At 42.7% G+C, this 23,400-nt stretch overlaps 3 protein-coding genes across 10 annotated transcripts; all 3 read left to right on the top strand.

Annotated features, from left to right (window-relative positions):
• The first annotated feature begins 45 nt into the window (after nucleotides 1–45).
• On the top strand, nucleotides 46–6,641 carry pou6f1 (POU class 6 homeobox 1). 6 transcript variants are annotated; one of them, XM_067240820.1, is made up of 12 exons: nucleotides 46–334; nucleotides 1,006–1,106; nucleotides 1,618–1,662; nucleotides 2,164–2,350; nucleotides 2,531–2,664; nucleotides 2,809–3,034; nucleotides 3,158–3,402; nucleotides 3,649–3,768; nucleotides 3,955–4,185; nucleotides 4,421–4,553; nucleotides 4,647–4,815; nucleotides 4,944–6,641. In XM_067240820.1, exons 2-12 carry the CDS (start codon nucleotides 1,053–1,055, stop codon nucleotides 5,290–5,292), a joined length of 1,893 nt encoding a protein of 630 aa, XP_067096921.1. In that variant the 5' UTR covers nucleotides 46–334; nucleotides 1,006–1,052; the 3' UTR covers nucleotides 5,293–6,641. The 6 variants fall into 6 exon arrangements, with proteins under 6 accessions (XP_067096921.1, XP_067096924.1, XP_067096922.1 ...); XM_067240823.1 differs by having other exon boundaries at nucleotides 1,583–1,662; XM_067240821.1 differs by lacking the exon at nucleotides 1,618–1,662.
• A 187-nt stretch (nucleotides 6,642–6,828) lies between these two features.
• Nucleotides 6,829–14,857, top strand: tfcp2 (transcription factor CP2). 3 transcript variants are annotated; one of them, XM_067240210.1, is made up of 18 exons: nucleotides 6,829–7,135; nucleotides 7,790–7,974; nucleotides 9,063–9,214; nucleotides 9,343–9,419; nucleotides 9,530–9,635; nucleotides 9,820–9,926; nucleotides 10,108–10,260; nucleotides 10,385–10,495; nucleotides 10,732–10,820; nucleotides 11,013–11,061; nucleotides 11,523–11,585; nucleotides 11,893–11,934; nucleotides 12,233–12,329; nucleotides 12,496–12,586; nucleotides 12,691–12,797; nucleotides 13,016–13,158; nucleotides 13,258–13,309; nucleotides 13,522–14,856. In XM_067240210.1, exons 2-18 carry the CDS (start codon nucleotides 7,853–7,855, stop codon nucleotides 13,557–13,559), a joined length of 1,599 nt encoding a protein of 532 aa, XP_067096311.1. In that variant the 5' UTR covers nucleotides 6,829–7,135; nucleotides 7,790–7,852; the 3' UTR covers nucleotides 13,560–14,856. The 3 variants fall into 3 exon arrangements, with proteins under 3 accessions (XP_067096311.1, XP_067096314.1, XP_067096312.1); XM_067240211.1 differs by having other exon boundaries at nucleotides 6,879–7,089; nucleotides 13,522–14,857; XM_067240213.1 differs by lacking the exon at nucleotides 11,523–11,585 and having other exon boundaries at nucleotides 13,522–14,857.
• A 282-nt stretch (nucleotides 14,858–15,139) lies between these two features.
• csrnp2 (cysteine-serine-rich nuclear protein 2) lies at nucleotides 15,140–21,785 on the top strand. The gene is made up of 6 exons (XM_067240814.1): nucleotides 15,140–16,013; nucleotides 17,376–17,548; nucleotides 17,669–17,931; nucleotides 18,059–18,355; nucleotides 18,452–19,139; nucleotides 19,215–21,785. The coding sequence occupies exons 2-6, from the start codon at nucleotides 17,389–17,391 to the stop codon at nucleotides 19,460–19,462; spliced, it is 1,656 nt and encodes a 551-aa protein (XP_067096915.1). The 5' UTR covers nucleotides 15,140–16,013; nucleotides 17,376–17,388; the 3' UTR covers nucleotides 19,463–21,785.
• The last annotated feature ends 1,615 nt before the right edge of the window (nucleotides 21,786–23,400 follow it).

Here is a 23,400-nt window from a genome sequence, read left to right as displayed (position 1 = left end):
TTTTTCTTGCATAAATTATGTTCATGACGTAGTGCAAAAGGCCAATTTTGTGGTAATTTAGGTGGACTTTGCATCAGAAGTATGGTTTTACGCGACACTTCTGCCATTGTTTGGTGATCTGGACAGCAGTAGAAAAGAGACCATCATAAAATATTGAGAAAGACAGATCCTAACGTTGTCAACCCTGCTTAACAATGCAAATACTTCTTTTGTGTGCTGCCATAGCGCCTGTCTGGAAGCTGTGAGATGAATTTTTAATGATGGGTGACTAAAACAAACTGTGGCAAACCTTCTCTAAAGGGGAGAATCACTGAAAATAGAACACCTATTTACGGTAAGTTGTCAAGACATTCTGGTTCTATTTCAAAATTGCCATTCGCCTATCACGACGAAATGGCGAAAGGAAATGAGTTTTTGGTTAATATGCAATGCTCTTAATTAGCATAATTTATATATTTATGATAAAGAGAGGGAAATACATAACATTTGGACTTGGAAAATGGACCAGTGTATGGTTTTTGTCGCCGCAGTCTCGCGGCAATACTTTATTGAAATAGGATGGGGGTGGGGTGCCGATTCTGAAGTTTTGGCATATAGCTGTATATTTCTATATGGTGCGCCACGTTACTGATGTTTTGTGACGTTCTATTGGGAATTTAGGGACAACGATGACGATTGGCAGATCTCATACTCAAGACGTGTGAAACACAAGAGACCCGGGCCTACAAAAACAGTTATTCGTGTGTGTTCATTTAGTCAAACCTACAGTTCCAAAGGGCCTTACAGTTCAATTAAATGCTGTGTATTATATTCCTTATTTTGCGCGGAAGTCACGTATATCTAACTCGTTTTGATCATCTTTCATGATGAAATCAGTCCAATTCTGACATCCAACGGCCTTTACAGTTTCCTATTTAGTTGAAAAAGCATCAGCTCAGACGTGTAGCGAACAAAGCATTTATTGATGTAGTCAACCTGTTTATAAAGATATTTCTGTTTTCATAGAATGCAAGGAGGTGAAGTGAACCACTTGGTGGTGTGAGCAGTGAACCATGGACTCCCAGGGACTGCCTGCAAATGATGCTCCCCTTACTGTCAATGAACAGGTATCACTTTCCCTCTCTTTGTCAACACTACCTGATATGCCCCATCTAACATTCCAGAAACTCCTGTGTTGCCTCTGCTTCCTAGCCTGACATCCTGTCATAAGTTGTCAAAACCTCCATATGTCACCATATCATATTTGGAATGCTTCACTACAAACAAAGAAATACAAGGCTGACAATCACATGATATGTCTTTAGCTGATATCTCTTTCTTTGTGTCCAGTAGATTTAAGCGACAGTCTCTTATTTTTATTGATCAATATAGTTTTAACTACTCAGCTGACTATGTCCCACATACTCATAGTCAGCAAACAAAGCAATGTATTTCATGGATGACAAGGGAACTTTCATAAAACATTGCTTTAACCGCTTGTTGGCTGATGCTCTCTGTTGTGTTGGTGTGGTAATGTCATTTGTGTCCTTTTGTTTTGGTTCATTCTGTCCTAACATGTGCTTGGCTTCTCTGTTTTCTTTAGCCATTCACTGTCTGACTGCAGAGGTCTTTTTTCAGCAATTAGGTTCCTGCACTTTGAAATACCCTGCCAAAGACAACCAGGTATGCATCTTCTCCTCTCCTGCGTTGTCGTTCTGCATCTCAGCCTCCAGCTCCAGTCATCTGTCTGCCTTTCCTCCAATCTCTGACTGCTGCATTCACTCCTAAATCACACACTGCTTTGAAGATGCAAATGTAAAGAAGTACATGTAGAGGTCTGCTGCATGGTCTGCTACTGTGTAAGCACAGACATTGTGTGGTTCCTCCGAAAGGTAAACCACTGCAGAGCTGATTACACACTCCCAGGGGGCACCAATGCTTACAGATTAGTCTCTATATGACGGATCATAAATTCCATAATCTTGGGGACTTGTACTGAGCCTAGGTATGATCCTAGTAATGCATTGTGTCAGTTACCAAACTGCTTTTGTATATCTAGATTCATATGTTTTTTCCTTGAAATAACTGAATGACAGCGTATCCACCACAGACCACACAATGTAACAGTAAAGTAACATTTTTACATGACTTGGTATTATCCTGTCCCCACTTACTGCTGTTCAGGTGATTGTGATGTCAGGCCATGAGACAATCCGTGTGTTAGAGGTGGAGGTGGATGCTGCTCTTCCATCCTCTGTCCCTGATGGGAGGACTGACTCTGGGCCTGAGGATGGCGGTGGTCTGGCCCCAGAGCAGTCTGAGGCCAGCACTCAAGACAGCCCGATTGTCCCCCACACCACTGGGGGAGTTGGTGAGCCCTTAGCAGAGTTGGTCTGACTCTAGTTATGTTTAATTAAAGTAATAATGCATTGATTAAAAGAGTAAAGAATGTGGTAGGTTCTCAATGTATTTTACTTGTATTTTAGTTAGGAACATGACATCTGTCTTCCAAACAACAGAAGCAGCAATAGTATTGTGTTTTCACTGTCAGTGCTAGGTGACCAGGTGGTGTCTGTCGAGGCAGCAGTCTCCGCTGTTCAGAACCTGGCTTCAGCAGCTCCCATCAGTGTGGCCCTGGCACAGACCCAGGCCACCATGCCCATAACTGTACAGGGCTGTCCGCAGGTGAGAGCATGACCTGTATTTATTTGTGTTGTTGTTTTCCGATTCCCTCACCTAATATGCATCACACTGGATATTTCCTTCCTTTCTGTCTCCTTCTGGATCTAATTGAACTTGCCCCCTTCACCAAACCCCTTTGCACTGCAGGTCTTGACCCAGGATGGCTTGGCCACTCTGATGACAGGAATGATGGCCCAGACCGGGTCCCTGGGCCAGCCCCTGCTCATCCCCTTCAGCATGGCAGGGTCAATGGGGGGCCAGGGAGGCCTGGCTGTGCTAACCTTCCCCACCACCAACGTAGCCACCCTCCCTGGGCTCGCAGCCACCAACCCTGCAGGAGGCCTCCTCAAACTGCCCTTTGCTGGCCTGCAAGGTAGGACATTTTAGTCTGTATGTGTCTGTGGGTGGGGGTGTTTATGTACGAGAGTGAATGACTCCATATGTTAACGTCGACACTAAAGCCTCAGCTTAACTTTTGTTTACTTTTTCACCTCAGCTGCCACAGTGCTAAACTCCATCCAGCCTCAGCTGCAGAATCCCGCCCAGACAGTCTTTCAGCCTCAGACAGCCTCTCTGCAGTCAATGCAGGCAGCTGTACAGCAGGTGACATCCCAGCCTACGCAGGTAACCAATGCCCAGGTTACTGCAGCCCAGATGGCTTCAGCCATGACAACGATCTCTCAGCCCAACGTGTCAGTGGCAACACTCCAGACAGCAGGACTCTCCATCAACCCTGCCATTGTAAGAACACCTTTTTAAATTCAGTGTGTTTGTACTGTACTGCTTGTATTTTGTCCTATACATGTAATCGATGACGGCCAGCTGAGAAGCTGTTTAATGACTTGGATTTGTATATGGTCATGAATATTAGGGGTAGGAATCTTTTGGTACCTCACGATTCGATTTGAAATGATTATTGGGGTCACGATTTGAGCAAAAATCGATTTACGATTTTTCAGAGATAAAAAAAAGTTTCTTCATTCTCAGATCAGTGCTGCGTCTTTGGGAGCCCAGACCCAGTTTATAAGCTCCCTTGCTTCCACCCCCATCTTTGCCAACGCCATGTCAGGTCTCACCAGCCAGATCATCACCAATGCACAAGGACAGGTAGGTTATTTACATAACCATCAGGTTGGGTGAAAACAGTTTACCTTTTTACAAAGCAACCACATACTGTATAGATAAACATTAACAGTGGTAAAAGCAATCATCCATAACCTGTTCATAACAAGTGTATTTCAGTATGTCTGTTCATATCACGTTAAAAGTTCAGTGATTCCTTTTGTTCTGCAGGTGATTGGAACTCTCCCTCTGCTGGTGAATCCAGCCTCTCTGACGGGAGGTGCTGCCACTCAAGCTCTGCCTCTCCAGGGCCTGCAGGTCCAGACTGTTGCCCCACAGCTGATCCTCAACACTCAGGGCCAGATCATAGCCACCATAGGGAATGGACCTGCAGTCCCCACCTCTGCAGCTGTTCTGCCCAAGCCAGCTGCCACGCTGACACTCTCCAAGCCCAGCACTCAGGTACAGTCCTTGGGTCAAACTAGATTTTCAGAAGAATCGTTTTTTTGTAAACTTGTGTTACCAACAGTCAATTGTAGCTTTACTGTACATGATATTTTACCGCCTACATGTTCCAGTAGGTCCTGCTCCTGGAATGTTTCCACAGAATAATGTTTTTGAAAATGTGAATCAGGGCATCAAGGCCTAATCTATCACTTGCACCTTCATTGACCCACATCATGGTGTTCCCCACCAGCCAGCGGCAGCAGTTGTCTCTCAGTCACCTGTAGTCATCGCCCCACAACCGTCTGTGATGAAAACTGTTACCTCCCTCTCCTCTGTTCCCATCGCCTGTGGAGACACCGCCACAGTCGGTCAGCTCGTCAGCAGTAAGTACATCCACCTGGCATATGCACCCCTTCTCCAAATAGAGAGTTTTTAAAGTAGGTGGATATTAATAACTGGCCCCCTCATGTCTTTAGAGCCACAACAAGCAGTCGGTGATGAAGAGGGTATTAATCTGGAAGAGATTCGAGAGTTTGCCAAGAACTTTAAGATCCGCAGGCTCTCCCTAGGGCTAACACAGACACAAGTGGGACAGGCTCTCACTGCAACTGAAGGGCCAGCTTACAGCCAGTCTGCTATCTGCAGGTAAAATCTCTGTCATTGATTGGTGACAGTAGGCCGAGTAATGCAGTAGATGGATTGATGCATTCTAAAATTATATCCATGCTGGTTTGTGTGTCACTTTTTGTATTCCCGTCTGTTCTCATCTGCAGGTTTGAGAAGTTAGACATCACACCTAAGAGTGCTCAGAAGTTGAAGCCTGTGTTGGAGAGGTGGTTGGCTGAAGCAGAGCTTTGGAACCAAAAGGGCCAGCAGAATCTGATGGAGTTTGTGGGTGGGGAGCCTTCCAAGAAACGCAAACGTCGCACTAGCTTTACCCCACAGGCTATCGAGGTACTGAACACCTATTTTGAGAAGAATGCCCTACCCACCGGCCAGGAGATCACAGAGATTGCCAAGGAGCTCAACTATGACCGTGAGGTGGTCCGTGTGTGGTTCTGCAATCGTCGGCAAACACTGAAAAACACAAGCAAGATCAACGTATTTCAGGTTCAGCAGTAAGACTATCTGATGCCGCCATGGTTTAGTAGAGTTGGAGAAATCCTAAGTTGGAAACTGTTAAGTTTAGCAGACAGAATGAAGGAAGTAGCACTTAAATTTAATCTTGCTATGTGAACATTAAGTGCTCAGAATTCATCACCATATTTTGGATGTGCTTGTCTGTGTGAGTGAAAGAGAGAGGATAAAGAGAAAAAAAGAAATTGCATGTAAACGAGAGATTAAGGATCAACATTGTTAGGTCCTTTAGCATAATTTCTAACTTGTTTAATCAGTAAATATACAGTATCATACCATTCTGTATGACAATGAATTGAATTTGATACAAGTGGTTTTATACACTTGCAATACAGGTTTGTAAGTGACTGTATATAGAATTTGGGGCAAAATATTCTTTAATATTAGGTCCCATTGTTACTCATTGCATTGTAACATTGTTACAATTATGCTGGTGCCACCTTACAGTAGGTTTAAAATTTGTATATGCTTATTCAGTTATTATGTTTCTATATTTGTGCTTATGTAATGTGTGAGTGTTCTACTTAAAGGGAGTATTCTGTGTCAGAAAAGAACATTGCCCCTTGTTTACCATGGTAAAGATTCAGTACAGCCCGCTTTGTCCATTTAACAAATTGGCTGCTTCAAAAGACTGCAGCTTCAGCTCTGTATTGAAGGTTCTTAAAATAAAAACTAATCAAACTTAATCAAATTGATTAATTGATTACAAATGTGTGTGTTTGAATTAATTGATGGGTCAATATAAGATTATAATTACTAGTGTTTCGGAAGTAAATTTTCAAGACAAGTTTAGGTTTAAGATACGTTTTGTAAAATTGATCATCTCAAAATGACAGATTGGCAAACAAAATCCGAGCACTTAAAAACATTCCAGCTGTCTGTTGCATTTGAATTGTCTACTCTTAAGGGACCTTTGTGGCCTGGTTCCTTATGGAGACAAGTGTATGGAGTTAAGTGTATTGCTAGAGTTCTGTCATACAAGCTCACAGCACAGCTAGCCCCCTGGAGCTACCAGGGCCTGTTTTTCTGTGTGATGATTTTAGACAATGATCACATGGTGAAAATATGACATTGATTGAGGATGTTTGAGTCCCTGTCACAGTTTTTATTCTTATATTTTGTAACCTACAGCTTTGAAAAATGTAGCAAATGGATATGCTGACTCTAGAAATCATGTACAGAAGAATATCATGCATACACTTCTAATCATTTTTTTTAACTGCCTCTAAAGAAAAGATGTATCTGCTATTAGGTTTACTTGTTTTGAATGCAATAATATGGTGTACAGGTATATAAATCAGTGAATGGCTGCATATAATCCAATAATTTTGTATATTAACAACTGTCTGTATAACACAATAAAGTATGTACTTATCCATTTGTCTCCTTTATTGTTGTGTGAAAATTGTCATTCCATTCCAATACAGTAGGTGGCTTTGGTCCAATGAGTACAAGACGTGTGGGCACAAAACACCATAGAAGAAGATTCCGGATATTACGGAAGCACTACTTCTTTCTTGACGAAGAAATAAACAAACCTTGTAATTTTTGTATATTTCGGTTTATTACAATCTAGAGCAATTATATTTATTCGAATTTACAAATTGCCCTGCAGGACTTATTAGTGTTCTTACTATTCACATAATCAGGCAAAGCCTCACTATTCACCATCAACTTGAGTTCTCAATCAGCCAGCTGCTTTTTTATATAGCAAAGCTCGACATGTTTATTTTAGTGCTGCTGGAACGAGGAAGCTACTAAGAGTGGACATGGCATGAAACGGTTAGCTACATTGTTAGCTAGCTAACTAACGTCCCCGCTAGTAACGGTACGTTTATCATTAAAATTCAATAGTAGTTTATATTGTGGCTAACGGTACAGTAGCCAGCAAGTTAGCCTACTTATTAGAAAGCTACAGCAGTACACTTGCTTGGTAGCCTGTATATAGGCTATGGGTAGGCGAAATATAGGTAGAGCTCGTTTAAATAGCATAAAGTGTGTCAGAGTTACGTAGCTATATGCTCCATAATGACAGGCTAGCGAGTGACATGTGGACTAAACGTGTTGGCGCCGAGCTCTCTATCAAGAGCGAATTTTAGACTGACGTTATTTTGTTTTTGTAGTCTAGCGTTAACCAACCCTTGGTTACTACGTACTGTAGTAGACACGGACAGGCTGTTGGTTCCATTCTAACAACAAAACAGGCGAAGTGAAATCCCGGCACAGGGTTCTTGTTGCTGGGTTTAGACTATCTTTAGTAGCCTACTTTCTTTAGGCAGATAAGCACTGCGAGTTATGTCTGGCGGGACTGATACTTTGATCAACATAGACTGTACTAACTCCTCAGATGGCAAATTCAATTTGACAGCTCCATCCAATTTCTTAGTAGACGTTATATCCACGAACTGAATGTGTCACGTTTTCCCCTCTAGTCACTATTGTCTTTTTTCCCCTTTATCCTTTTTTTATATGGACTTTCCAGGCCCGTGTTAAATTCACGTTTGATTGGAATTGGACCCAGAAAGCTCAAATCGTCGTTGTCGTCATGGCTTGGGCGCTGAAGTTGCCGCTCACTGATGAAGTGATTGAATCGGGTCTGGTCCAGGATTTCGATGCCAGTCTCTCTGGCATTGGACAAGAGCTTGGAGCAGGGGCATACAGCATGAGGTATGTGAATACTTTGCTATTCACACTACTTATATAATTGACAGATTTCAGGTCTAAATTGCAGGTATAATACTGGCTTCCTATATGATCAAGTACTTCTTTGTGCCATTACATTAACCTTATCATTGCATTTCATTTCATTTTGCCTGATGGCAACGTATTTAATTGAGTATACTTTTTACAATTGTGCCTCTCCAATAAATTTGTTATTTTGCTTTGATATATTGGTAGCAGTTGTGTGTGTTTTCTGTTGGCCTAGTCAGTCTGCTATGTAGACCTGGTGGTGTTATGCAACCAGGTCAGGACATGTCCATGTGTCTTAATCAAAACCAAGCCATATCAAGCATAAACACATCTTTTTGGGAATAGTAATTTTCTCGTAGTAGTCTCAATGTGCTTAGTGCTTGCACTATGACAACCACATAGCATCAATATTTTGGCATGTGAACTTTGAATTTAAGCTTTACATTTGTTTTGTTATAGCCTACATGTTGTAGTCACCTGATTCCTTTGATGTAGACTGCACTGAAGCATGAATAACTTTTTACTCTTCATTTACACTAGTGTGTTGAAGGAAATTCTTAGCACAGTCTTAGTTTGGAGTTTGCTGACTCATACATTCTTTGTTCCTGGTTAGGGTTAGAAGTAGCTCTCTCAGACTTCTTTTGTTAGTTAATGTAGTGCTCAGTTGCATGATACTAAAGCAGAGTGCCTTTTTGTTAACAGAATTCCTCTGTTGAGGAGTATTATAAGCTACACAGGCTAGACTGATTTTATGGTATTGCCCTGTTATTTTCCACTGCTACCAATAAAAGTGAGAGAACATCATAAATCACCTCTCATCTTTAAAAGATCTTAACTGTCTTGCTGATAAGCAGGGCCACTCAGTAGCTAGATGCTGAAGTCTTAGAAAAGTGTGCCGTTGTAAGAGTTTTACATTGAAAGATTTGGCCTTATGAAAGTAATAGTTTCTATATGCTAATTGCATTTATGTGATGTACAATAACAATATATGACTTAAGAGAAGGACCCTGTCAAATTGATGAACCATTTTGTCTGTCCATTTTCTGAACCTTTTCTCCCAACAGTGATGTGCTGGCCCTTCCCATCTTTAAGCAGGAAGAGTCCAACCTGCCCCCTGACAGTGACAACAAGATACTTCCCTTCCAGTACGTTCTGTGTGCAGCTACCTCGCCTGCCGTCAAACTGCATGATGAAACACTGACCTACCTCAACCAAGGTCAGCCCTTTGATTTATCTCATTTTAGCAGTCAAGGAAATAAGCATACCAGATCATGGCAGTACTGTAAAATGATGTTCCGGAATGGTATTCAGTCAATAGAAAAAGCTTAATATTTAAAATTTCAGGGCAGTCCTATGAAATTCGAATGCTTGATAATCGAAAAATGGGAGAACTTCCGGAGATCACTGGCAAAATGGTGAAGGTAAGGCAGACATGACCAAGTCCACTCATGAATCCTTATGAGCAGTTGAATCACAACCTTTGACAAGTAGTGTATTGTGGTTCAGAGTGTATTTGTGTGTGTATCTTCAGAGTATCATCCGTGTGGTGTTCCATGACCGACGCCTCCAGTACACAGAGCACCAGCAGCTGGAGGGCTGGCGCTGGAACCGGCCTGGGGACCGCATCCTTGACCTGGGTAAGCACAGAGCTCTCACTGGGATTTATTGCATTGTAGTATGAACTGGGAAATTGATTCAATTGGATATTTAAGACCCGATATGTAGTTAGTAGATTGTCAGTAAATGAAGGGCACCATTCATAAGTGAACATTTACAGCTAACCACATAACACTTTTGATCACCGCTTATTTCACATTGCAGATATACCTATGTCAGTTGGCATGGTCGACCCCAGGGCTAACCCTACTCAGCTAAACACTGTGGAGTTCCTCTGGGACCCGTCGAAAAGAACCTCAGTTTTTATCCAGGTAGCATGATAAGGAACACACTAATGGCCACGTTTTTGTACCATAGCTTAATTTTTCATCAGAAACCTTGGTGAAAATGTGATGGGATGTTTCAGTGCTTAGTTTCAGTGCTGAATTGTAGTAGTTATAATTTTGTAATTCTGTGTATGTTTCAATTAGATATGCAATACCTTGGTTTTAGGTCCACTGCATCAGCACAGAGTTCACCATGAGAAAGCACGGGGGGGAGAAGGGCGTGCCTTTCCGCATTCAGATTGACACATTTAAAGAGAACGAAGGTGGAGAATACACAGAACACCTGCACTCTGCCAGCTGCCAGGTCAAAGTCTTCAAGGTGAGATGAATGACTGGAACCACAGACATGGCTCTTGTCTGTGGGAAGAAGATGCTCAGCTTCATGTGACACTGTGTCTTGTTATTTCCGGTGAATGCTCTCCCCGTTCTTCACATGTTAACAGCCTAAAGGTGCAGACAGGAAGCAGAAGACAGACAGAGAGAAGATGGAGAAAAGGGCTCCACAAGAGAAGGAGAAGTACCAGCCTTCCTATGAAACCACCATCCTGACAGAGGTTAGAATAATTTCTGACGATGAAGGGATACTAGGTTGTGTGGCGTACAGAAGGTGGATATACTCATTTAGAGGCAGCTACCATCTGGTTCTTCTAAGGAATGACAGTTTATAAAGGTGGAGTAGACACTTCTACCTATAATAATTCTGTTTTCACTGCATTCCATTTCCTGACAAGGTTATGTGTGAGACTTCAAAGTCCAGTGATCTGGGATTAATGGACTTTTTCTGTTGCAGTGCTCTCCATGGCCTGAAATCACCTATGTCAACAACTCTCCATCGCCTGGCTTCAACAGCACACACAACAGTTTCCCGGTGGCTGAGGGGTAGGGAACATGGAGCCCACAGCTACTTACTAGTGGCTGGAGCTATATGGGTTCAATCTGGTTCAGTTCATTTAGTTGTTTATTGGCCTCTAACATTATGCTGTTTGTAGATATAACTATATGACGAGAAGAAACCTCTGTATAGTATGTGCCTCTCTCAGAATGTCAAGATATACCCCCCCTCCTCCTCAGAAATGGATCACCCAATCACCAGCCAGAGCCAGTTGTTCAGGTGGCAGATGTAAGTATCTTGTTCCTTGCTCTTGTGTGTTTTAGATCCTTGCTTTTTTATACCTGATACATCATTCCTCATCAATCTCCCTTATTTTCATATGTAATACTACATTTATAGAGCTTATTCTAACACACTGTGGTTGGTTTAGAGTTTGGGTTTCACTTTTACTGAAATACTGTAGGAAAGTATGTGGATGTAAGATTTGAACGACACCTTAATATAGGGACACAAAGCACATGAGACTAATACAGTTTGCATAATAATTCTTCTTTAAAGGCATGCATTATGTTTTATCATTTTTGTATAAAACAATTATTGGCATGTAGCAATAGGGTAAAAATGCCCTCTAAATGATAATGATGACTTTACTGTTTTTTGTCATTTGCCCTACTGTATGTTTTCTGTCTGTTTTAAATTAAACTGGCAACAAAAGAGAGGAGATATATACTTTAGTTTTGTGTTTCAAGATACTACAGATTCAAGATACCACAATATATGAACTTCCAGGACACAGTGATGGTGGAGAAAATGTAGGCTAATATTTAGTACTTTTTAAAACTGCATAACGCTCCATTGGTATGCCTGCATTTTTATGTGAAGGTTCAATAAATGCTTCATAGAATCTCCTGTCAACCCTTTGTGAATGCCAGAATGTGCACTATGCAGTCCTGATTTCAGGAGAAATACTCACTGGATTTTGTTTGTTGTGATAAAATGTGGCCTGGTAACAAAGGCACTGCTTTTCCTGTTGTCACATGTCCCCTTATAAATTGCATCCCCATAAGTTTTAAAAGTATGTTATAAAATGGTCAAATTGAGAGACCTTCTGCCTTTCAGTTGTCGTCCCATCTTCTCAGAGGAGAAAGTGAAAGCCATCAGGTATATATGAATTTATTTGCTGACTTCTTGTGTGAATGTTGAATGTTTTGACCTTTTCAGGAGCAAAGATGAGGTCACAGTATCTCAAGCCTGGCTCCCATCGTTTCAGTTTTCCTCTGTGAATAGCAATTAAACTGAACAATAATCTTTGGTGTATTCATTCTGTGTTTCTCTCTGTGCTTACGCTAACTACCATTGGAGGTAAAGGTCTCAAGAAAATGGTGATCATATTTCTCTTTTCTTCTGCCACCTTCTTCTTTTTTTTCTTCCTCTGCTTCTGTGTCTTTCTCTTATGCAGCAGAATCTGTTACCCACGGCAACACCCCAGGAAGCACAACAGTGGCTACATAGAAACCGTTTCTCACCTTTCTGTCGGCTATTTACCAATTTCTCAGGTAAGATGCTTGCTGACACACTTCACATTTGTTGGTAAACACGCCGTTTGGAACCTGTTGTGTTTGTAAGCATTCTTCATTCTCCATTATTCATTACACAGGTATCTGTTGTTTTGTTGAAAATGCCCTGTCAGCACTGAAATAATGAACAGCTGTTGTGTTCCAGGGGCGGACCTGTTGAAGCTGACCAGGGAGGACGTCATTCAGATCTGCGGGCCAGCAGATGGCATTAGGCTCTTCAACGCACTTAAAGGAAGGTAGGAACGCCTCCTTCCCGTCTATGCCTACTGCTGTATGAAAAAACCTGCTGAGTGTGGCTTCTTCCAATGAGCTCTGTTTCTTAATGTGTGTCTGTGTGCAGGGTGGTGCGCCCCAGGCTGACTGTCTACGTGTGCCAGGAATCTCAGCAAGCAAGGGAACAGCAGCAGAAACATGAGAATGGAGATGCTACCAGCAACACCTTCTTTGGTCTGTATGGGTCTGGGTGCTTATCTATTAGAACTTGATGTCAAAATACAAAACAGAAGGACCTGAAGCTGTGTAGATGTGCTCATGGAGGCCTGGAATATTGTCATATACTTACACAACTGTCACAGTGTCAACATCTCTAGCACAGCGCATACGTGACTGCTACACAGAGTGAAAATGGCGGATTAGACTGATTGTGGTTGTCTATGTGTGTGCAGTGTATCATGCCATCTACTTGGAGGAGCTGACGGCTACGGAGCTGACGGAGAAGATTGCTCAGCTGTTCAACATCTCACCCAGACAGATTAGCCAGATCTTTAAACAGGGCCCCACAGGCATCCACGTTCTGGTTAGCGATGAGGTTAGACCCAGTGGTGCATTCTTACATCTCACCTTTTATCTGGCTATGTCATCTTTATTGTGATGTATGTGTGTTTTACATGCCACTCTCTCCTCACAGATGATTCAGAACTTCCAGGATGAGGTCTGTTTTGTTCTGGATACCATGAAAGGTATGACTAAAATAGAAAAGATTCCCTGCTCTGATGCAATAGCGGTTTTTCCTATTTAAACTTTATTTTTGTCCTTTTAAGATGATGCTCATTTTTATATGTGCTATTGTATATACACAGAGAGAGTGTTGTATAAACAGATGTTGTATTTATTCAAGCTTTGCATTGATTTATATCTCACCATTAAACAATGTGTGTTTCTTTGTTGACAGCTGAGACAAACGATGGCTACCACATCATTTTAAAGTGAAGAATGACATGGGGATGGTGTAGCCCTCTCTCTCTCCTTCTCACCCAGCTCTGCCAGCCCCTCCACAGCCTCAGCCCCCTGACCTGATGTTCCTGGACTGTGCTGGAGACTCTTCCATGGCTTTTCCTGGAGCACTCTCAACGAGGCAGCTATGGGAACGTATGACTGAAGCACCTGACCCTGCCCAACACCTTATTGTCTTACTTTGAAAGGAGTGACTCTGTTTTGCTTGCCATGTTGAAGAAACCCTTTCTTTGCCTGGGCCACTGACGTGATGTGGTGTAGTTGTACTGCCCTGTCCCTTATCTCGTCAAAAGAAGAGAATGGATGGCATCTGGTGTGCCAAAGCGCCCCTGCTTCCAAATCAAGAGTTTTTTTGTTCCCATTTTTCTATTTAGTACTATCTGACACCGGATATTGTAACAACAAGGTACATGAAGGTTGTCCCTTCTTCTAGGCTGCCAGACTACAGTGAGTAGTTAGTCTGATAGGAGAGTGGCCATGGTTTGACATCTGCTATGACAGCACTTGCACAGGGCGGTAGCTTCAAGAGATGTCCCTGGTCAGGCAGTGAGCAGACATTGGCAGCCATAACAACCCTAACAAAAGTTATGTCTTTCATGACACTCTTGGGAAAACCACGAGTCTGTCAAGTTTGTTCCTGTGAGCCTTTTCCTTGTGAGAGAACCTCTGTGAAGCTTTCCAAGACCTCTGAAAACTGTTGAGACCTAGTGTTATGTACTCATCATCCCAAGGACTTGTACTCACTAAGCTGGGTGATGATCAGATCCTGTCTGTTAGATATCATAGTGGCAACACCAGCAACCAGCCTCCCCCTGCCCTCTCTTCCTACATGATATCACCTAACAGTCCCCTTAGAATGGATTTTATGCTCAACAGTTTATGAATTAGGGATGATAAATGAAATCCCTCGATTTGATAGATTGTCTACAAAGAATTTTAGTTGTGAATCATGTTTTTATGTTTTATAGCCTTTTTTTTATTTTTATGTTTTCCTGCTTTTTAAAAAGTTAAATATGCATTTTTTGCAATATCATTTTGGATATTACCACTTGGGAATACTAATACATGTAGTGGGTTGTTATGCCCAAACCGCATGTTGACAGATTTAGTTCTGTTGAATCTATCTATTTTACTAAATGCTTACACAGTATGGATGGACTGACATTAGATGCTACCCATCTTTGATCCTTGCCCATGTTTTAAGAATAATTAAACTAATAAGGCCTACCAATTTATTGCCTGGTGTTTGTGTTTACCTCACATTCATGTCCCACCTCATTTTAATTGGTTTTAAGGTATTTTGAGATCAGGGCAAATATGTCTGTCACACATTTAGTTATATGATGGACACGTAGAACTGGAGTGATATAAACTAACTTTAGGATAACCACAGAATATTCAGGGTAATTTCCTTGGTTTCTATGGTAAAATTGTCTTTGTGATGGACAAGGAACACCTTAGAATGGTGGATTGGGATCTGGGAGATGCTACAAAGCTAATGGACAAATATTAAATGGTGGATAATTTTTTCGAATAATTCTGTTGCTTAAATATATATTTTGGGCGTGAGTAGAACTTTAACTTTACTAAATTTAACGTTTCATCGCAATGAAAAGTTGAAAATCATGGACAAAGAGCTCCTTATGACTACATTTCCCAGCCTACGTGGCGCATGGGATGTTTGTGATGTCACAATGAGTATATATGGCTACTGTGTAGCATTCTTAACTCTATTGTTACATTGTAACAAACCGGGGCAGAGGAAAGGAAGAAGGACGTCAATACGGAACAAAATTTGTAACAATCTGGCACTACCAATAAACAAGGACCTAACCGCATTGCCATATCACACTTGAAGACAGCAAGCTACATCGAGCCCACTGAAGCCGTCCTTGTAGAAAAAGGATAAACGAACCCAGATGTCAGCGGATTGCTTCTCCAGTACAAACATTTAAAGGCTTTAACCAGGAAGATAAAGCATTCGTCGATTAAATTGGGCAATTTTTTCATTCTCATTGAAAGCGATTATACCTACAATAAATTTCAACTAAACTGTATGACGTCCTTCTTTCCCACCGTCTGCCCTGCTGTAAAAATGGCTATAGGTTTTCTACGTCTAAGTTAAATGGAATTTACACTCATGGGAGCGACCTTCTAAGATATGTAGAACAACGAGATTGGAGCTACTGTAACCTAATGCAGAAATAGCTTTAGCCTACAAACTGACAATCATTGCCTATCGTATTAAAAGCTAGGCCTTAAGCAGCTGCTTTTTGTGCATTTGTTAATTATAAAGAAATATAGCTCCCTTTCATTCGAATAAACATCCGAAAGAAGACCAATCGGGCGTAAGATTAATGAGTTGTCGGTCCAGGGTAAAAAGAACGGTGAACGGGTTCATCGGAAAGACTGTCCTTGTTTCTGCCTCAGGTAAGAGGGTCTAGCGTTTCACACTAACTGTGAAGACTGTCATTGTGTTACTTGGTGAGGTGGTGATATAGTGAATAGACTGGCCCGAACCAGGCCTGTGTCTATCAGGTTTACATTAAGCTGTGCTGTCGCGACCCTGTTCATTGTCTTCCCTTTACCGGTAAAAGGTTTGTTGTCATTTGCTGCTGCAGTTGTTGAAAGGTTTATTGCCTGCACGCCCTGTGCATGTGGCAGATGCTCTTCCAATTCGTTTACACTTAACGCCAGAAAATCGATTAGATATTTATCTGTGAAATATATTTCTACATTGTTCTCAAGATGTATGGTCGAATACTATTGGCCATAATGGTGATCTATTTTTAAAATGGTTCGTGAATTTCATGCGTGAATCTCTAATGCATATTTGTGCTTAACTGTAAGATGACATTATCATCATTTGTAATTAATTGTATACAATGTACATCAATTTACAATGCAATAATTTTGAGTGTCCTGCATTAATATGTAGTGGTGTAAATGTGTTCCAGCAGTTCCACTGTACAATACATGATCTTAAGCAAAGAATACTGGAGCCTGCCCAGTGCCCTGTAACTCTTACAGACATTTAACATGGTTGTGCTGGATCAGATTTCACATCTATCGATGGTATTTAGTGCATGGGGCATTAGTGAGTCTAAGCCATATAAACAATGACATTGAAAAGCACAAGGATGGCATATATTAGTTGCACCAATTTGCTGTGTGTCCATTCTGATCTCTTAGCCAGACCTTGTTTGACCCCAGTAGTGAAATGCATCTGAGGTGTTTGAAATCCCCTGCTAGTGACGACCACTAGGACTAAAAAGACGTAAAGTCAATCGAGATTAGCTGCTCTAAGGCGGTTCTAGAAAACCCTGCTTTTGTAGTTGCCATGGTGATGTTTTTCAGACTTGATGATTTTTGGAGCAGGATTTCATGCGAGACGAAGGGAGAGGGGCAGGAATACAGATGAAAGGAGACTTGGACCAAAAACTGATGTCACCCACTGTGTTATCATGGAACAACCCACAGAAAACGAGATGTACTCAAGGCACTCCGCTATGCTAACGAAGGCTAAATCTTGCTAAATCATTTCAATTGTGGTTTATGGATGCAGTGCTATATAAAAGAAATGGTTATAGTAATGCCAAAGTATTCTTTTGATCCAATACTGGCCCCCTTTTAAGATTGCATCATTATACTAATTAATTGTCAACAAAATATCTTAGTTTGAAAGTCAAGGATACAAAAAGTCCTTGTGTAAATAACAGACTGGTTTTCTGTGTTTGTGTGCAACCACAATCTGTTTTCACTTGACGTACTGTCTGCCATTCACCCCTTCAGACGCCAAGTTTCCATGGAGGCCGTTTCATCTCTCAGCCTCAAGCGAAGATTTGAGGAGGTGGACAGTGGTTCTCCGTACTCCACGCCAAAGGACTCTGACGATGACATCTCCAGCAGCGACAGTGCTGACAGCTGTGACAGCCTCAACCCTCCTTCCAGCACCTCCCTCAAACGTGAGACCAATAGTGACTAGAGCAGAGCTACCCCCCCCCCTCACACACACACACACAAAATGGACCCATTTCATTAATATTTTTGTACTTACACTCTTTCTCTTCCACCTTCCTCACCAGCAACCTCCATTCTCAGAAGACACAAGCCCTCCCCTGGGAGGAAGCGGGTTCGGTTTGATGTGGTGACGGTGTATTACTTCCCCCGGAGGCAGGGTTTCACCAGCGTGCCCAGCCAGGGAGGCAGCTCCCTGGGCATGGCCCGCCACCACTGCTCCATCCGTCGCTACACCCTGGGGGAGTTTGCCCGTGAGCAGGAAACCAGCCACCGCCACACCCTACGCCAGCACTTACGCCAGGAGAAGCTCAATGCCCGCAAGATGAAAGTAAGCCGAAGTCTCAGTTGTTTTTATTAGGTATTAGGGGTTAACACACTATCCAGTTTCAGTTCTAAGTGAGGACCGTTGAATAATTTTTTTTAAAGCTAAAAGTGCTTCCGATCTATCTCATCAGCTGACGAGGAATGGTACTGTGGAGTGCCCCCAGGCAGAGCTGCTGACCCTGGACGATGTTTCAGACGATGACCTGGATATGGACGGTGTGGAAGTGGATGACTGTTTCTTCTTGCAGCCACTGCCCACCAAGCGGCGACGGGCGCTGCTGCGGGCTTCTGGCATCGCCCGTATAGATGCCAGGGAGAAGGCTGAGCTGCGGAGCATCCGACTGTCCCGGGAGGAGTGTGGCTGCGACTGCCGCTTCTACTGTGATCCCCGCCACTGTGGCTGCAGCCAGGCGGGCATCAAGTGTCAGGTGACGACTGTTTTTGAATGTGTGTGTGTGTTTGGGAGTGTGAGGGAAGTAGTGAGTGTCTCTCTTTATCTCTCTCCATATTTATTCTCCGCCCAGGTGGATAGGATGTCCTTCCCATGTGGCTGCTCTCGTGATGGCTGTGGAAACTCAGTAGGCCGCATTGAGTTCAATCCGCTCCGCGTGCGAACACACTACCTGCACACCATCATGAAGCTTGACCTGGAGAAGAGGAAGCTGCTGGGCCAGAGGGCCGGGGAGCAGCATGCTGAATCTGACCGCGTGTCCTCCCTATCCTCCGCCAGTCCTCCATCCCCAGACCTGTACTCGGGTGCTGGGCTGGACTCTGAGCTGGAGGAGAGGGAGGTCCAGGCGGTCCTGGAGATGCAGGACCTGCTCACAGTGCAGGACAGTCTGGAGCGGGAGAACGAGACGGCTGTCCTGCACCTGCAGAGTGCCGAGGAGCAAGAGAGGAGGGAGAGAGAGGAGGCGGAGGAGGCTCAGAGAGGCCTGGGGGAGCAGGCTCTATGCCTTATGCCTGGAGGCCTGCAGGGGGAGCTGTCAGCAGAGGCTGGGGTAGAGGGGGTGGGGAGGATGCTCCTACAGGGCCCGTTCCCGTCTGGGACTGCTGTGGTCTGCATCAGTGACAACCAGGAGGAGAACCCTCCTGGCCTCCTGAAAGACCCAGCCTCTCTGCTCTACTACCAGCTAAGCCCCATTGAGGCAAGGGAATTTAACTCTCTGCCCCGAGAGGAGGAGGAGGAGGAAGAAGAGGAGAAGGAGGAGAAGGAGGAGAAGGAGGAGAAGGAGGAGAAGGAGGAGAAGGGGGAGAAGGGGGAGAAGGAGGAGAAGGAGGAGAAGGAGGAGGTGGGTAAGATAAAGAGAGAACAAGGAGGAGGAGAGGAGCGAGGAGAGGTTGAGCATAGAGGCATTACCTGCAGGCAGGACGGTGACGAGATTTTGCCAAAGGTGGCTCTGTGCTCAGAGAAGAGTGAGGTGGAGGAGAGCCCTGCTAATGGGCAGTGGCAGAGCCCTCCTAATGGGCAGTGCCAGGGAGAAGCCTGCTTGGCCACAGAGGGAGAGATCTATACACTGCCTCCGGAGGTTTAGTACTAGCACCTCTGACGATGTTTTGCACAATAGCTTCACCCAAGCTAAATAAAGCGTACTCTACATGGTATAGTTTTGTTGTTTTCCGTAATGATGTTACAAGTCAGAATTCATTGTAGCAACTGTCATTGAACATAAATACACGTAGAAATGAGCATGAGCATTTGATAAGTAAAGGAGGGGAAATGCACACACATCTTTCCCCAGCAGTGCAGTAATGAGGATCTTGGCCTTAATGAAAGAACTTTTCGGTCTGTTTGTAATTGATAGCAAAGTATAGATGTCTTGTTTAGTTCCATACCACCTCAGAATAAAACGTAGTGGTGTGAGCGTAAACATTTGCTCCTGGAGGTTTGTGGGCCTGTTCAGGGAGCAGTTTCTTCCTCCATTGGATTCTAGTGATCCAACCAGGGATGAGGAGCATGTGCCCTTAGATTCTTGTGTGTTGTATTGAGCTATATACACTGAACACAAATCGTTATGAAAAGTCCTCAAGCTAGCATTGTAAACGTCATGCTTGTACTCACATCCTTACAGCTGGATTGTGCTGTAAACATTTAAGCCAAATCTTGGCCACTAATAGAATTACCCTGTGACAATAGACCTAACAATCCTGGAAATACTTGTTTTTATGTGTACTGTATAAGTGTTTGCAACAGGCAAGGCACAGCTGAAGTAGCTGCTTCTCTAATCTGTATGCCCGTTGTGAACCGGAGGGCACAGGGTGTAGTGGCCCTGCGGCATTGGGGCATGAAGGTAAGCCTGCCATGCAGAGGGTGGACACAGGCTTCTGTTACTACATAGTTGTGCTCCTGGTCTACCTGGGACCTGTCATGCAGACTCACTTTATTTATCAAAGGACAGTCTTACCTGTCTTATTGACCATTTCAATGCTTATATTATTCGACTTCCTTTAACAATATGTCTTTTTGTAAACGAGAAATATCTTGATACTCAGCAACAGAGAACCTAGGGGTCTTTGTTTCATGAATGAAAGAAAATGTGTGCGTCTTTTCACTGGTTTTGTTAGCATGTGAGATCATAATACACACAGGCACAGAACACAACTCCCCATGTTTTCACTTAATGTATGTCTTCATGAAGAAGTGTCATCTGTTCAAATCAGAGGTCAATATGCCCTTACTATACAAACAATAGCATTTTAAGAGTCATAAGAAAATGACATGCCTATGTTGTTTGAAGTAGTTAAAACATATATAATAAATTATAGAAAGAGGATATGACAAAACATGAATTGTATTTATGTTTAGTGTGTAAGGGATTGTTCATGTGCTTTTTTGCAAATTGCGTGTGCATGTTGAGTGTTTAGTTCAGTGTGTATGGCTATGTGTTTCCATGTGTGTTTGGGGTTATGGGGTTGCATAAGATTAGCTAGTTGTGTTATCCCCAGAAAGGTGCTGTCATCATAGGTTTACAAATAATTTTTTCTATTGTCAAAAGACAGATCTTTTCAAGAAATAATGTGTGTGGATGTATGGTGGATCTTCAAAGTTTAACCAGAATTCTTCAATAATAGAACTGTAACCATTCATTTCTGTGTTTAAGCACGTTGCTGATGTATTGGGGGAGCCTATTGCAGGAAAGCGATGGCTATTGCACTGCAATTCAGTAATTGTGATAATGATATAAAGAATGACATATGTTAGGTATATACTGTGTAAATGCAATCCTATAATCCTTTTTTTGTCTTTTAAATGTATTTTTATGGCCTGTCTATTTGTACTGACCTATGTGAGTGTGCCGACTCTTCATGTATAAACTCTCTATCCTCTCTGCTGCAGCCCACTATGTGACAGTAGGTTCGATATGCCTCCGCCTGTCTCCATCATGCCCAGTGTAACAGGCTCACCATCGGATGAGGCGCTGTGCATGAGATGTCTGATATGTTGCTCTGCCTTTTCATTGTCTTAATATGAACACGCTTATGAGTTGCACCAAAACAGTGGTTCCAAACCTTATTGGAAGATCTCATCTTACTGTGAATTCTGCGCACTACGTTTACTGTTGCCAGGAGACACAGATTTTTAAGATGTTTAAAAGACCTTTGTACCTGTGAAGTAACTGGTCATTGAATAGTTGGCTGTTGGTTGCTTTGGCTTCCTCTGAGTTTAGGTTTGGGACCACTGTACTAAACGAAATCCAACCCATGTAATTGTGTGTGTGGGATTGTTTGTGTGTGTGTGTGTACGTGTGAATGAGAAGACTGATTTATGCTTGGTTTGGACTTCATCTCAAAGCTGTGAGAACTAATATGATGATAACTGTTGCCTAAAGAGGACAAAAGGTTTTATACAAAAATGTATGATACAATAAAATAAAGTCATTTAAAAAATGAAATTTCTGTTTTATCATGTTTCTGTAAACAATTCCTCATCTTAGAATCTGAAAACTATGTAGAACATTTTCTGTTGTTACTGGTTAATGTTTGACTTATAGAGCATCCTCCAAAAAGGGTAAATGAGAAAGGGGGGGGGGGGATCAAATTGAGAAAAATTGTGAGTGCGTGTTTGAAAGGGAGATTGGTTTCTATAGAGCTGATGAGACAGGTTTTATAGAATGAGTTATCATTAAGGTACTCTACCTATACATCATCCACTAGAGAGCAGTATTCACTCAGGTTTAATAGGATGGAATTGTTTGCCAGTCTACTTGCTCAATGCTCCTGATAGAATAATATTTACTTTTAACCAGTTGAGTGCATGAAAACGAAATTTCCACTCCATGCTCTTCTGCAGCTGTAAAGACTAAAGTTTTCAGAATGCAATTCACCATGTCAAAATTAACATTTAATTATATCTCTAGCCTGCTAAGTCCTGTACCATTTCTCCACATATCGGCAAAATCTCTGACACTTCCAAAAGGCTCAGACCATACCCTTTCTTGGTGAACTCAATCATTTCCCTTTTCACTTCAATAGCAGGAAGCTGCTGTCTGAGTAAAGTGACACAATGCCTACTCTCTATTCCGTATGAGCTAGCTGGGAGCAGATTCCTTTGAGGTGCTCTTTGCCAGTGTCACCAAATTACCCACACAGGCTGTCTCTGAGATTTTGAAGCCTAGAAAGTATCAGGATGCACACATTGTGTGCATCCTTTAGACCTCCCACAAAAAGAACGAGAAGTGCCATCTATTCAACAAAAAAAAAACATCACATCTTTGAGTATGTACCATGCACAATCGTGTGCACAAACACTTGAGCTCTGGAACAATTGTGGTGGAAGTCCATGACACTGAGAATCATGTACTACCTCTTTGGCTTTTCCTGCAGTTGTCTCTGTATTGTGTAGCCATTCCAATGGGCGGAACTCTTAGTCAGAACTGATAGCATCAGGGCTGATGATGGAGCATGGAGCAAATTTGTCTAAGAGCTTTAGGGAAAATGTTTAGGGACCTTTTGTGAAGTAAATTGGCTATCATAACTTCATCAGGGAACATACTGGCTCACTCTTCTTCTCTCTCCTTGCTGGTGTTGAGTCTGAGGGAGAACAGGCAAGATGGTTGAGTGGAGTTGGGCCTCACCACACCACATGGAGCCAAACTGCTCAAGTCCACCAGTCCACCAGTCTGTGAGCTCTGCTCCCGGTCTGGAAAGAATGTGCTCCCTGTGACGCCAGTGCTATGCCATCATTACGGTTTCATAGAACCCCCAATCCCCATTAAATGGTACCATTCATGAAATTGGCCGACAACTCTCACTGTTCCTCTATTCTGTTCTTCGAGTGCTGGTTTGACTGAGAGTCAGACCCACAGCCTACACCATCACTTTAAGTCTGGAAGATCAGTGAAGAGCACAACCAAATCACTCCACATGGGAGGGAGAAACGTTGAGCAGCACGGCACACACACATAGATAAGAGAGTATGTGACATGAGTTAAGAAATCTGGTGAGGTGTCTTTTCCATAGTACTCACAGTCGG

The sequence above is a fragment of the Osmerus mordax genome, chromosome 7 (genome assembly GCF_038355195.1).
Source record: "Osmerus mordax isolate fOsmMor3 chromosome 7, fOsmMor3.pri, whole genome shotgun sequence".
Classification (NCBI taxonomy): Eukaryota; Metazoa; Chordata; class Actinopteri; order Osmeriformes; family Osmeridae; genus Osmerus; species Osmerus mordax.
Note: the sequence above shows the minus strand (reverse complement) of the source record. Positions and strands in the feature narration are given on the sequence as shown.